Source organism: Oncorhynchus masou, chromosome 12 (genome assembly GCF_036934945.1).
Source record: "Oncorhynchus masou masou isolate Uvic2021 chromosome 12, UVic_Omas_1.1, whole genome shotgun sequence".
NCBI lineage: Eukaryota > Metazoa > Chordata > Actinopteri > Salmoniformes > Salmonidae > Oncorhynchus > Oncorhynchus masou.
The window spans coordinates 36,367,801-36,381,523 of record NC_088223.1 but is presented as its reverse complement, the minus strand read 5'-3'; the positions used below and the strand labels follow the sequence as shown (position 1 = coordinate 36,381,523).

General features: G+C 42.6%; 1 protein-coding gene and 1 pseudogene across 1 annotated transcript; both read left to right on the top strand.

Moving 5' to 3' along the window:
• The first annotated feature begins 443 nt into the window (after positions 1-443).
• Positions 444-6,391, top strand: LOC135549973 (proteasome subunit beta type-9-like; annotated as a pseudogene).
• Positions 6,392-7,077: 686 nt separating this feature from the next.
• LOC135549969 (antigen peptide transporter 2-like) lies at positions 7,078-12,082 on the top strand. Its single transcript, XM_064980382.1, has 11 exons — positions 7,078-7,840; positions 7,949-8,063; positions 8,260-8,390; positions 8,643-8,848; positions 9,430-9,627; positions 9,792-9,920; positions 10,179-10,367; positions 10,509-10,682; positions 10,928-11,087; positions 11,177-11,313; positions 11,482-12,082. Exons 1-11 carry the CDS (start codon positions 7,315-7,317, stop codon positions 11,686-11,688), a joined length of 2,172 nt encoding a protein of 723 aa, XP_064836454.1. The 5' UTR covers positions 7,078-7,314; the 3' UTR covers positions 11,689-12,082.
• The last annotated feature ends 1,641 nt before the right edge of the window (positions 12,083-13,723 follow it).

Sequence of the window (13,723 nt, the reverse complement as noted above, 5' to 3'; positions counted from 1 at the left end):
ACAACACATTATTTACCATTCATTTCTATTGGGCACAAAATATTCTGAAACACATCCGAAACAAACAGAAAATGCATCCAACACATTTAGAGTCACATGCTTGATGTAGCCATTGCGTGCTATACATATGAGCCCAAATACTTAACTTTTTAATAGTTTAATACACATATGAGTGAATTTGTCCCAATACTTCTGCTCCCCTAAAATGGGGGACTATGTCCAAAAAGTGCTGTAATTTCTATACGGTTCATCCGCTATGGATGAAAACACCCTCAAATGAAAGCTGACAGTCTACACTTTAACCTCGTAGACATTGTATCATTTCAAATCCAAATTGTTGGAGTACAGAGCCAAACCAAAAACGAAAACGTTTATTGAGAAATTATATCAGCCTCTCACCTGCCAGTCTGTGACTGACAATGTAACTTTCATTTTCAGTTTATGCCAGAAAATGGTGGACGAGACAGAAATTAATGACGGTTCCTTGCTCAAATATATTTAAGAGTTGATTCTTAATACAACAGTACAGTTGAATAGTAATCATTTGTGTAAGTCCTAAATGATGCGTCGTTTGGTGTTTTCATTTCATTTCGCGTTGAATCAATAGGCTTCTCACACACCATGCGCAGTGAACAGGTATCAGCGCGACCAGCCACAAAACTAAAGTGTTTCAATATGTTAGATGAATCATCAGAGCCAGGGTGGCTATCCGAAGAAGTCAAAACGGGTGAGTATAATTTAATGACATGTTTGGACCAGGAATTGATGTTAGCCTAGAGAAGTGTTCTCATTGTAAAATCTTGGGGTGTGCATTCTGTTTTTGTTTATTTTTATTAACGTATAAACACAGTCTATTGGTTCGTGTCAAAGTGAACGTAACTGTGTTGAGTCATTCAAATGAGTCATTTAATTATGCACTTAATCAAAATTGTGTCTGTGCTTTGCTTTCAGACCACTATCATTGCTATTGAGTTTGATGGAGGTGTGGTGCTGGGCTCTGACTCTCGAGTGTCTGCTGGGTAAGTCGCTGTTCCAAGTCTTAGAGAGACAATCATTTACAATGAACATTAAAAAAGTCCTCCCTCAAACCTCAGTTTTCCCTCCACCCATCCCCCCTCTTCCCTCCTTCCCTCATAGGGAGACTGTGGTGAACCGGGTGATGAACAAGCTCTCTCTCCTCCATGACAAGATCTACTGCGCCCTGTCAGGCTCGGCTGCAGACGCCCAGACCATTGCTGAGATGGTCAACTACCAGCTGGATGTGCACAGGTATTACCCACTGCATGGCTATGTATTGTGGTTGGCAAAGCTCTAGTGCTCTGTGTAACACATTTGGTTGAGTTAAATGTACGGAAAAGGTTTTCTAGACTGACACTGTGCATTTTCACGTGTTCTCATGGGTGGTTGCTTATATAGTCGCAGTTAAAGAATTCTGCTATTAAGCTGTGACTTGTGACCTCTTGAACTCAGCATTGAGGTTGGAGAGGATCCTCAAGTTCGTTCAGCTGCCACTCTGGTGAAAAACATCTCGTACAAGTACAAAGAAGAGCTGTCAGCACATCTCATTGTTGCCGGGTGGGACAAGAGAGGAGGGGGACAGGTTAGTCATTACATTGGTATTTTGTATTTATTAGGGATCCAGCAGCTACTCTTTCTGGGGTCCAAACACATTAAGGGGGGGTCCAAACACATCACACCTAAAACAAAACATAAAACAGTCCATCATATAACGTTATTACACCACTACATATTTACAATACAAAATGTAAAGTATTACAGTGTACATGTGTGTAGAGTGCGTGAGTTAGCGTCTGTGTGCGTGTGCCTGTACCTGTGTGTGTCTCTTCACGCTCCCCGCTGTTCCATAAAGTGCATTATTATTGTTTTTTAAAATCTGATTCTACTGCTTGCATCAGTTACCTGATGTGGAATAGAGTTCCATGTACTCAATACTCTATGTAGTACTGTCCGCCTCCCATAGACTTGGGGATTGTGAAGAGACCTCTGGTGGTATGTCTTGTGAGGTACGCATGGGTGTCTGAGCTGTGTGCTAGTAGTTTAAACAGACAGCTCGGCGCATTCAGCTTGTCAACACTCCTTACTAAAACAAGTAGTGATGAAGTCAATCTCACTTCCACTTTGAGCCATGAGAGATTGACATGCATATCGTTAATGTTAGCTCCCCGTGTACTTTTAAGGGCCAGCCGTGCTGCCCTGTTCTGAGCCAATTGTAATTTTCCTTTGTCCCTCTTTTTTGCACCTGACCACACTACTGAACAATAATCCAGGTGCGACAAAACTAGGGCCTGTAGGACCTGCCTTGTTGATAATGTTGTTAAGAAGCGCTTTATTATGGACAGACTTCTCCCCATCTTAGCTACTGTTGTATCAGTACATTTTGACCATTACAGTTTACTCTAAGCAGTTTAGTCACCTCAACTTGCTCATTATAGTTTTTTTTACACCCCCTTTTTCTCCCCAATTTTGTGGTATCCAATTGCTGGTAGTTACTGTCTTGTCTCATCGCTACAACTCCCTCATGGACTTGGGAGAGTCATGTGTCCTCCGAAACATAACCCAACCAAGCCGCACTGCTTCTTAACACAGCGTGCATCCAACCTGGAAGCCAGCCACACCAATGTGTCAGAGGAAACACTGTCCACTTAGCAACCTGGTCAGTGTGCACTGCAGCTGGCCCGCCACAGGAGTCGCTAGTGCATGATGAGACAAGGATGTCCCTGCCGGCCAAGCCCTCCCTAAGCTGGGCCAATTGTGCACTGCCCCATGGGCCTCCCGGTCGTGGCCGGCTGTGATGGAGCCTGGGCTCGAACCCAGAGTCACTGGTGGCACAGCCCTAGACCACTGCACCACCCGGGAGGCCCCAAGATTTTAGTTGAAGTTTTGTCCCAAAATGATTTGTCCCAAATTCAAAGCTGTATGTTTTTGAAATATTTAGGACTGACTTATTCCTTGCCACCCATTCTGAAACTAACTTCAGCTCTTTGTTAAGTGTTGCGGTAATTTCAGTCACTGTAGTAGCTGATGTGTATAGTGTTGAGTCATCCGCATACATAGACACACTTGCTTTACTCAAAGACAGAGGCATGTCGTTAGTAAAGTTTTTTTTTAAGTATGGGGCCTAAACAGCTGGATTATGTTGGAGAAGCTTCCATTAAAGAACACCCTCTGTGGTGGCAGGTAGCCTAGTGGTTAAAGCTTTGGACTAGTAACCAGAAGGTTGCAAGGTCAAAGCCCTGAGCTGACAATGTAAAAATCTGTTGTTTAGCCCCTGAACAAGGCAGTCAACCCACTGTTCCTAGGCTGTCATTGAAAATAAGAATTTCTTCTGAACTGACTTGCCTAGTTAAATAAAAGTAAATTATATATATATTTTTTAAAGACAGGTAACTCTTTATCCACAATATAGCAGGCGGTGTAAAGCCATAACGCGTATGTTTATCCAGCAGTAAACTATGATCGATAATGTCAAAAGCTGCACTGAAGTCTAGCAAAACAGCTCCCACAATCTTTTTATCATACATTTCTGTTCTGCCAATCATCAGTAATTTGTGTAGGTGTTGTGCTTGTTGAATGTCCTTCCCTATAAGTGTGCTGAAAGTCTGTTGCCAATTTGTTTGCTGTAAAATAGCATTGTATCTGGTCAAATACAATTAGTTCCAAAAGTTGACTAAGGGTTGGTAACATGCTGATTAAATAGAAATGCACATCTATAAACACTAGTCCAATCTGTATTAATTGATTTTTGTGTCCCTTTCAGGAAATGTTCTTGCATCTGGAACAGTTTAACTAATCCCTGAAGCTTAGAAGAGGTCATTTTAAATATATATTTTTTTGTAATAGTTTTGAGTGTTTGCTCAACAAAATGTACCATGAGTACAATTACAGAATCAAACTCAGCTGCCTCAAACTCACAGTTGTTCACTAGTCTGCATAATATTGAACTTTTACAGAGTTTGCTAGGTTGCTGTGCTCAAGCATTCCCCTCTCATTGACTCCTCCCAGGTGTATGTGACCCTGAATGGCCTGTTGTCCAGACAACCCTTTGCGGTCGGCGGCTCCGGAAGCTCCTACGTCTATGGGTTTGTTGATGCAGAGTACCGGAAGGCCATGAGCAAAGAGGACTGCCAACAGTTTGTTGTCAACAGTGAGTGACCAAAAGTGTACTTTTAAAATAAAATAAATGTGTTAATGTACAGGTATGACCTAAACAGCATGAATTAGAAGCTGTTAAGATGTGTCATTTGTCAATAATATGCTCTCACTCGCTCTCTTTCTTCACCTCTCCTCTCTCAGCACTTTCATTGGCTATGAGTCGAGATGGTTCCAGGGAGGTGTGGCCTACCTTGTCACTATTGATGAAAAAGGTGCAGAGGAGAAATGCATCCTGGGCAACGAGTTGCCCACATTTTATGATCAGTGAACACTGGCTTGTGGAAACAGTAACACTGAAGTTGTCGTAGTTATGAAACAGTGAGTGGACATATGGCCACTTTACGAACAAACAGTTCTATTAAATCTACACAGGATATAGAATGTTTGGATAAGGGTATGAATCATGCTGGCACAATGTCAAATATTCTCGCTACACATGCCATTTTCAAAATTATTCATAATTGTTATGCCCTCTGTTGAAGAAACTGATTTTATTTTGGGTAGCCAGGGACCTGAAGCTGGACTGTGTTTTTGGGTGATTCACAAGTAAATTCAACTTTCCCATGGATATTTCTTAGCATGTTTTTTTCAACCCCAAAACAACTATTCAATAAGTATTCTGCCACCATCAAAAGTAATGATAATTTTAGTTATTATGATTATGTCTACCATATATAATGACGCGTTCAAAGCAACTGGGAACTCGGATATCTCTGACTTCCGACTTCAGTATGTTCAAAACAACTGGGAACTCGGATATCTCTGACTTCTGACTTCAGTATGTTCAAAACAACTGGGAACTCGGATATCTCTGACTTCTGACTTCAGTATGTTCAAAACAACTGGGAACTCGGATATCTCTGACTTCTGACTTCAGTATGTTCAAAACAACTGGGAACTCGGATATCTCTGACTTCTGACTTCAGTATGTTCAAAACAACTGGGAACTCGGATATCTCTGACTTCTGACTTCAGTATGTTCAAAACAACTGGGAACTCGGATATCTCTGACTTCTGACTTCAGTATGTTCAAAACAACTGGGAACTCGGATATCTCTGACTTCTGACTTCAGTATGTTCAAAACAACTGGGAACTCGGATATCTCTGACTTCTGACTTCAGTATGTTCAAAACAACTGGGAACTCGGATATCTCTGACTTCTGACTTCAGTATGTTCAAAACAACTGGGAACTCGGAAATAAACTTGCTCCGACTGGGAAAAATCGTTTTGAATGTTCATCCAACTCAGGAACTCTGGCCTCTTTCTAGAGCTCCGAACTTTCTGACCTGAAGATCACTGACGTCATGATTTCACCTAGTTTTTTTCTGAGTTCCCAGTTGCACTGGTGAGGCCATGGGAATATTCATATCAAATTGTATTCATTTTAGGTGATTAGTCATCAGTTACAAAGTGGATATGAAGCCTGGCTTAAAATAATTATCCTAACCTGCTGCGTAAATTCTCCTGCTACGAAAAGTCAAATCTGACGGTAATTTGACAAAAGCTGGATTCCTTCAAACCATGACCGGTTCTTCGGCTGTCCCCATAGGAGTAACCTTTGTGGTTCCAGGTATAACTATAACTATTTTGGGATCCATGTAGAACCTTCTGTGGAAAGGGATCTACATGAAATCCAAAAGGCTTCTTCAAAAGGTTCTCCTCTGGAGAGAGCTGAAGAGCCCTTTTAGGTTCTAGACAGCACATTTTTTATAAGAGTGTAGGGTAAACCTGTTACCATAGAGTACCACAGTATGAGTCATAATACCCATAAGACCTAGTGGTCAAACAGTGAAATTGTTCCAATCGCTTTTCCACCATTCATATTTCCCATAGGGGATTTTTAGAAACACTTAAAATAAGGGCTGTGTTTCATTTTAGGCTTAACTGTGTAAATCTCTCTTGGACAAGGGGACTTTTATCAATATACTGTATTTGCGTGTATTTAACACTGTATTTGTGTGTATTTAACAAAGGTAAGAATCTTTGGATTATCTATCTAGTGTTAGTTAAATGTAGTAATGAATAAATGGGCTACATTTCTTTCAATGGACAATTCTGTAAACTGTCTTGTGCAAGTTTTAAATTGACATAATTGACATAATACCTGTTAGTTTTTTTTATATACTTATTGTTTCTTTCCTTGGGTCCAGCTCAGCCCCTTTTCCTGTTCCCCCCCATTACCGTGTGTTTTCAAATAAACCTTTAGTTTGACGGTAGATTTCAGTTGTCCTGGTTATTTCGTTCACACTTCTGCTTTGTCACTATTATAATTTGCATGAGTTATGTTACGGGTCTCATTACGATCCCCCCTAGACTGTCGGGCCAAAAGGGATTCGTAACAACAACTTTTTAACTACTTACTACATTTTTTGCTATTTAACAACTACTTAGTATGTTAGCTAACCCTAACCATTTTAGCTAACCCTTCCCCTAACCCTTTAACCTAACTTAACCCCTAGCCCAGCTAACATTAGCCAGCTAGCTAACGTTAGCCACCTAGCTAGAATTTGTAACATATTGTAATGAAACAGGCAGGGTGCAGGTCTCGGGGAACTACTACTTCAAGGTCTCAGAGCAAGTGACGTCACCGATTGAAACGCTGTTTAGCGCACACCGCTAACTAAGCCAGCCGTTTCACATCCGTTACACGCGCTTATAAACCCAGGGTCGTTAAACTATCATACGTTAAGTAAATTCGTAACACATAGTAGGAAATGGGTGATGGAAATCCACAAATGAATAGATACCATTTGAGTGTTGTGGATTTATGTACAGAATAATATGAAATGCTAAGAGATCAGATTGAATAAATGAATGGTGGAAAAACGATGCTAGGTTATATGGGTATTATGACACCTCCACTGTGGGGATCTATTAACCACTATGCTAAGTGTGCAAGCATTATTGTCTGGTATTTATTATGGCGCAGAATAAACGCTAAATGGAAAGGTGCTTGATATTGTGGAGAATGATGTCGCCTGAGTTTAAGGCATATGTGAAATTGAAACTAAAACGCAGACTGAAAACAGCTGAAACAATCCATTCCGTGGAAAGATCTCCGCGAATTCGCGGGTTTGACATCGCTCACCTTTTAATTAATATGTTATAGATTAAAAAACAATTATAGACGACAAAAATTATGCTTAGAACGTGCGTGTTCGCTATGGCTGTAGGTCTATGCATTGACATAACCACATTTTGCGCCACGGGTTTTGGCGCATCTATTTCCAAAACTGGACCACTAAGTTTTGACGTTTTCGGAAATCTGGTGCGTCTGTGGGTTGTAGCGGTGATTCGATTAGTTATACTATTTGGTGTATCGCTACTCACACTAGGATCGATTAAACCCGTATTGAAGCGCTGGTTAGCAGTGCACTGTTTCCTTGCCCCGGTCTACGAGACCGGGCAACTGATGCTGCATGGCAGTTCACCGGAGAGCACGTATGGATCGTTGGGGGGTCCAAGTTTGTGGCTATTGTGTACCGCGGCAGCAGCTGCAGCAGCTCTGTTTTGGGAGAAAACCTTCCCTGACAGCAACGAAGAAAGTAACGGGAAAGAGAAGACACAGAAGGCGCGAGTGCTGTTCATGAGAGTCCTCTACTTCTACAGACCTGACACCCTCCTTTTGGTTGGAGCGTTTATATTCCTGTCACTGGCTGTGCTCTGTAAGTATTTTATTGTTTTAACAAAATTACTGAGTATTATATGATGATGATCATTATGATGTTGATGGCGAGTATGATGAGGATGATGACGGCGGTGTGCGTTTTCAGGTGAAATGTTCATCCCATTCTATACAGGAAAAGTGATTGACATCTTGGCTTCCCAGTACAAGTGGAATGACTTTCTCACAGCTATCATCCTCATGGGGCTCTACTCTTTGGGAAGGTGAGCAGATACACAAGAGAGCTTCCTACCTGTTTTTCACCACTACGGCCTTCATCAGTTTCGCACATTACATATTGTAGTTTGTGTAATGTATGTATGTAACGGTTATCGAATACACTGATTTCACCGCTGCAAGTGAACATCAGCATCAGGTTGATTATTTCAACACTGCTACAGTTTATGGTGTCTGTTTCAGCTCTTTCAGTGCCGGCTGTCGTGGAGGCCTCTTCATGTGTGCCATCAACAGCTTCACCTCTCGAATGAAAGTAGAGCTGTTTGGGGCCCTGGTGAAGCAGGAGATCAGCTTCTTTGAGACCATCAAGACAGGTAGAGACACATTTATTGATTACCCCAAACAAGAACTAATGATCAGTATGCGATCTGTTGTCTTGCTGGAATGTGTGGCATTCTTGTTTGTTCATGAAATGACTGTAACTGGAATGCACTTCCTATTGAACTTCCTCTGTCTTCCGATGTGTGGCTGAATATCTGTTGAACACCCCATCAGTTGGTTCTTCTATGCTCCTTGGTTATTCGATGAAGTTGCAGCAATTTACTTTCACCTCTGAACTCTCGTAGGTGACATCACGTCCAGGCTGTCCACAGACACCACTAAGATGGCCCGGGCGGTGGCCCTGAATGTCAACGTCCTACTGAGGACCCTCATTAAGATTGTGGGTATGCTGTCGCTCATGATGAGCCTGTCCTGGAAGCTCACTCTGCTCATGCTGATGGAGACGCCCGTCACCGGCCTGCTGCAAGGCGTCTATGACAACTATTACCTGGTATAGTACAATCTATCTAGAACCTAAAAGGGTTCTTTGGCTGTCCCCATAGGAGAACCCTTTGAAGAACCCTTTTTGGTTCTAGGTAGAACACGTTCAACATAGGGTTCTACATGGAACCAAAAAGGGTTATCCTATGGGGACAGCTGTGGAACCTTTTTTCTAAGAGTATACTGTTTGTGTCCAGATCAGAAGGTCCTGAACTAATCTATTGGTCCCTGCGAACCCTGAAATAAATCCCTGAAATGATCTAATGCAGAAGGCCCTGACATGTTTGGTGTGAAAATACAGTACATTTTTATTTTACTAAGTCAGTTAAGAACAAATTCCTATTTTCAATGACGGCCTAGGAACAGTGGGTTAACTGCCTGTTCAGGGGCAGAACAACAGATTTGTACATTGTCAGCTCGGGGATTTGAACTTGCAACCTTTCGGTTACTAGTCCAACGCTCTAACCACTAGGCTACCCCGCCGCCAAATGACATGAGATGTCACCACATGAGATGGTGACTGCTAAATGTACTGGGTAACCTTATAAAATAAAGTCTAGTAAATGTTATTGTGTATTGACTGTTCCTCAGAGGCTCACTAAGGAGGTGCAGGACTCCATGGCCAGGGCGAACGAGGCAGCGGGGGAAACAGTAGCAGGAATCCGGACCGTGCGAAGCTTTAACACAGAGCGGAGTGAGGCTGGTCATTATGACCACAGGTTGATGGACACCCACAATCTCAAGACCAGGCGGGACACCGTCAGGGCAGTGTACGTGCTCCTGAGAAGAGTGAGTATGCAGGGATCACTCCCTGTCCCCTTAGGCTCAGAAGAGTTGAATGCTTCTGATGTGATCTTTATGTGATCTTCAGTGTATGTACTTATGTGTGTGTGTGTGTGTGTGTGTGTGTGTGTGTGTGTGTGTGTGTGTGTGTGTGTGTGTGTGTGTTAAAGCTAACAGCGCTGGTAATGCAGGTGGCCATGCTGTACTATGGCAGACTGTTTATCCAGCGAGGTCAGATGAGCACTGGGAACCTGGTCTCTTTCATCCTCTACCAGTCTAGCCTGGGAACCAACATCAGGGTAGGCAACTATCAGTGTGACTGTTTGAGCAAGGCGAGGCACAGGATCTCTAATCAAATATATTAACTCACCAATAGTAATATTGTCATTACATAGTACACAGTAATGGGAAAGTTTGATTGAAGAGGCAAGTAATACTAATGTTAGGGAATGAAAAAATAAACGTGTTTAATGTCTGAGATACTGTTGAAAATTTTGTCTAACTATTGTTTATTGATTTACGATTATACATCTGTATAATACATCTGCCCTCTCCAGACATTGATTTACATCTTTGGCGACATGCTGAACTCGGTGGGGGCGGCTGGTAAGGTGTTTGAGTATCTGGACAGAGAGCCCCAGGTCAGCACCAAGGGGACCCTCCAACCAGAGAACTTAACTGGACACGTCCACTTCCACAACCTCTCCTTCTCCTACCCCACCCGCCAGGAGCGCAAAGTACTGCAGGTAAAGCTCACCTGGGAGAAGGGTGGCACAATTCTGGAAACATGAGAAAACCCTAACTGGCAGTTTTGCCATCAAAACTTTTTTGACTTCACATGTACCCATTGCTAAGGTAGTGTGTCATTGGCTCTCTGCTTGTCTTAGGGCTTCTCTCTGGAGCTGAGGCCGGGTCAGCTGACTGCTCTGGTGGGGCCGTCAGGAGGGGGAAAGAGCACCTGTGTTAGTCTGCTGGAGAGGTTCTATCAGCCTCAGCAGGGAGAGATCTTATTGGATGGACAACCACTGCACAGCTACCAGCACCACTACCTACACAGGAAGGTAGTATAGAAAGCTACCAGCACCACCACCAGCACACCTGCACAGCAAAGTCATAAGACTATACCTACACAGATATTGACACATTTACATCTCTAGAGAAAGCATAGCAGTCAAGATAACCAACTTTACCATGCCTGTATGGCTACCAACATCATATACATTTTCGCTTGAGAAGAAACATAGCATTGGTTTTGATTGGCTGATTGGTGATTGGTTTTGCCCTATGATTGGTTTTGTCCTACCAGGTAGCCATGGTGGGCCAGGAACCTGTTCTGTTCTCTGGGTCCATCAAGGACAACATTGCCTACGGCCTGGCAGACTGCTCTTTGGAGAGGGTGCAGGAAGCTGCTCGCAGAGCCAACGCCCACAGCTTCATCAGCCAACTGGAGAAGGGTTATGACACAGGTACACTGGCAAATAGGAATATTATATATATTACTAGTGGATGACCACAAGGAGAGACTTGATAAATGTACTGTTTGTCCATCTATTAGATGTAGGAGAGCGCGGTGGTCAGATGTCCGGTGGTGAGAAGCAGCGTATTGCCATCGCCAGAGCTCTGATCAGAGAGCCACAGGTCCTCATCCTGGACGAGGTCACCAGCGCACTGGACACTGAGAGCGAACACATGGTACGGCATCCCTCCACACATAAACTAGAATGCTTTAGCCTTCCATCATTCATACGCTCAATACGGTTAGTGCTAGCGGTTTCACGTTCGTAGCTATAGCTAGCATTGACATTCTCAATAGGGTTAGCGCTAGCTAGCGGTTTCACTCAGATGTTCCCTCTGTCTCAGGTCCAGGAGGCCCTGGCTAGCTGCCCCTCCCAGACCCTGCTGGTGATTGCTCACAGGCTGAAGACCATCGAGAGGGCAGATCAGATCATTCTGATTGACCAGGGAACCGTCCTGGAGCAGGGCACTCACCAGGAGTTGATGGACAGGAAGGGGGGCTACTACAAACTAAGAGAGAGACTCTTCACAGAAGACGACACGTCACATTGACCAAAGAAATCCTACTGTTTGAACTGTAAATATTGATGTCATTTTCTCACTTTCACTCTGACCAATACTCACAACCTCCCAATATACTATAAATTACATGTACATCAAAAATGTATTTAAATATTGAATATAGTTAGGTATATATTTTTACTTCATAGGAGATGGACACTTCTGTTTGTGACATTTTATTATGTTGTATGACTCTAGGAGTGGTTTTTATTTTATTTTATTGTATTCTTACTATTCTTCTATTTCTTAATGTTTGATGAAGAAATAGAAGGGCAATGAGTGACCCACATTATAAAACCATTTATGATGTTCTGGAGCAAAGGTCTCTTATGTTGTCTAACCAAGGGAATAAATTATCTATTAAACATTTTAACCTCTCGCTAAACCACCTCTAATTTTATCTGACGTTTGTTTTACATTTCCTGTACACTTCCACACCTATTGTTGTGAATGCTTTTGTCGTATAGTATAGTCATTTTGTAGTATGTATCAGTGACAGACTTATCTACAGCCATTTTGTGACAAAGTGTAGCCTAAGCATTGGCTTAGAGATAAAATGTTTTCCCAGTATTTTTTATTGTGCATGAGTTTTTATGTACCTTTTGGTCCACATGAGTGTATACGTGAGCACATTTTGTTGTGTTACGGGATGAATGTTATTTTACCACACAGAGCACAAAGTCCCTGGAGGCCAGTCCCTTGTTCATTACCAATGTTTATGGTAGTTTGCCTGGCTGCACCACAACAAGATGTCAGCAATCCACCATCGGAGAACAATAACACATATATACACAGACCTCAGGTCAGATAATGGCAAACATTTGATCATCAGATATGCAACTAGTACACATCACCATGAAATGGCAGCAGCCAATTGTCATGCGAATCTTCACGTTTTGTGCACCTGCAGCACTATATATTTTACATTGAAGTTATTTAGCAGACACTCTTATCCAGATAGACTTATAGTAGTGAGTGCATACATTTTTTTTGTACTGGTCCCCCATGGGAATCAAACCCACAACCCGAGCTTTGCAAGCACCATGTCTTACCAACTGAGCCCCACAGGACCCCTGGTGCAGACGTTCATCATCGAGTGGCGCAGACGTTCATCATCGAGTGGCGCAGACGTTCATCATCGAGTGGCGCAGACGTTCATCATCGAGTGGCGCAGACGTTCATCATCGAGTGGCGCAGACGTTCATCATCAAGTCATCCGAATCGTCAAATTAATCAAAATATTGATAAGAATATGTTTTTTTTTTGTGTTTAGGGGCTGCTGCAATTTGAGCCCAGGACATTTGTGAGACAACAGTCATGTGGCAACATTCATCAACTCAATTATTTTCTTACAAGAAGAAGTTTGCATTGTCAGTGAGACATATACAGTATCCTCTCCTCTCCCGGTCCCTTTAGGTTTGTGACTTATCAACAACAATTCACCTACCCACCCTACAGATACCAACAAGGAGGGAGGGAAAGCACAAAGGGGAAATACCAGCGGCCATCTCATCTCAAGACCTGGCATCACAAAATGGCCGACAATAACTTGAGCTGTATCTGAGATGGGTGAAGCGAAAATTGTGTAACCAATCCGTGCCGAATCAGTTGACTTAAGTGGATAAGAGTCTGCTAAATAACTTACATTTAAAAATGTAGTGCTGCAGGTGCACAAAAAGACTGGTATGACAATCGACTTTTGCCATTTCATGGGGATGTGTACTAGTCGCAGATCTGGTGATAAAATGGTTGCAATTGCAATCACACCACATTGGAAAGTCCCTGTCCCTGACTGTTATTGAGGCTTTGATACGCTAAGCTGCTGTTTTATTTAACCTTTACTTAACTAGGCAAGTCAGTTAAGAACAAATTCTTATTTACAATGACAGCCTAGGAACAGTGGGTTAACTGCCTTGTTCAGGGGCAGAACGACAGATTTAATGTGGTGTAATAAGTACTCTACATGACCAAAAGTATGTGGACACCCGATCGTCGAACATCTCATTCCAAAATCATGGACATTAAT

Excerpts from the sequence above, each read along its gene's own strand:
- LOC135549969 (XM_064980382.1), top strand. The coding sequence starts at position 7,315 with ATGCTTAGAACGTGCGTGTTCGCTATGGCTGTAGGTCTATGCATTGAC. Across the intron at positions 9,921-10,178 it reads GCCTGGGAACCAACATCAGG|ACATTGATTTACATCTTTGG; the intron begins GTAGGCAACTAT and ends TGCCCTCTCCAG. Across the intron at positions 11,314-11,481 it reads ACACTGAGAGCGAACACATG|GTCCAGGAGGCCCTGGCTAG; the intron begins GTACGGCATCCC and ends CCTCTGTCTCAG.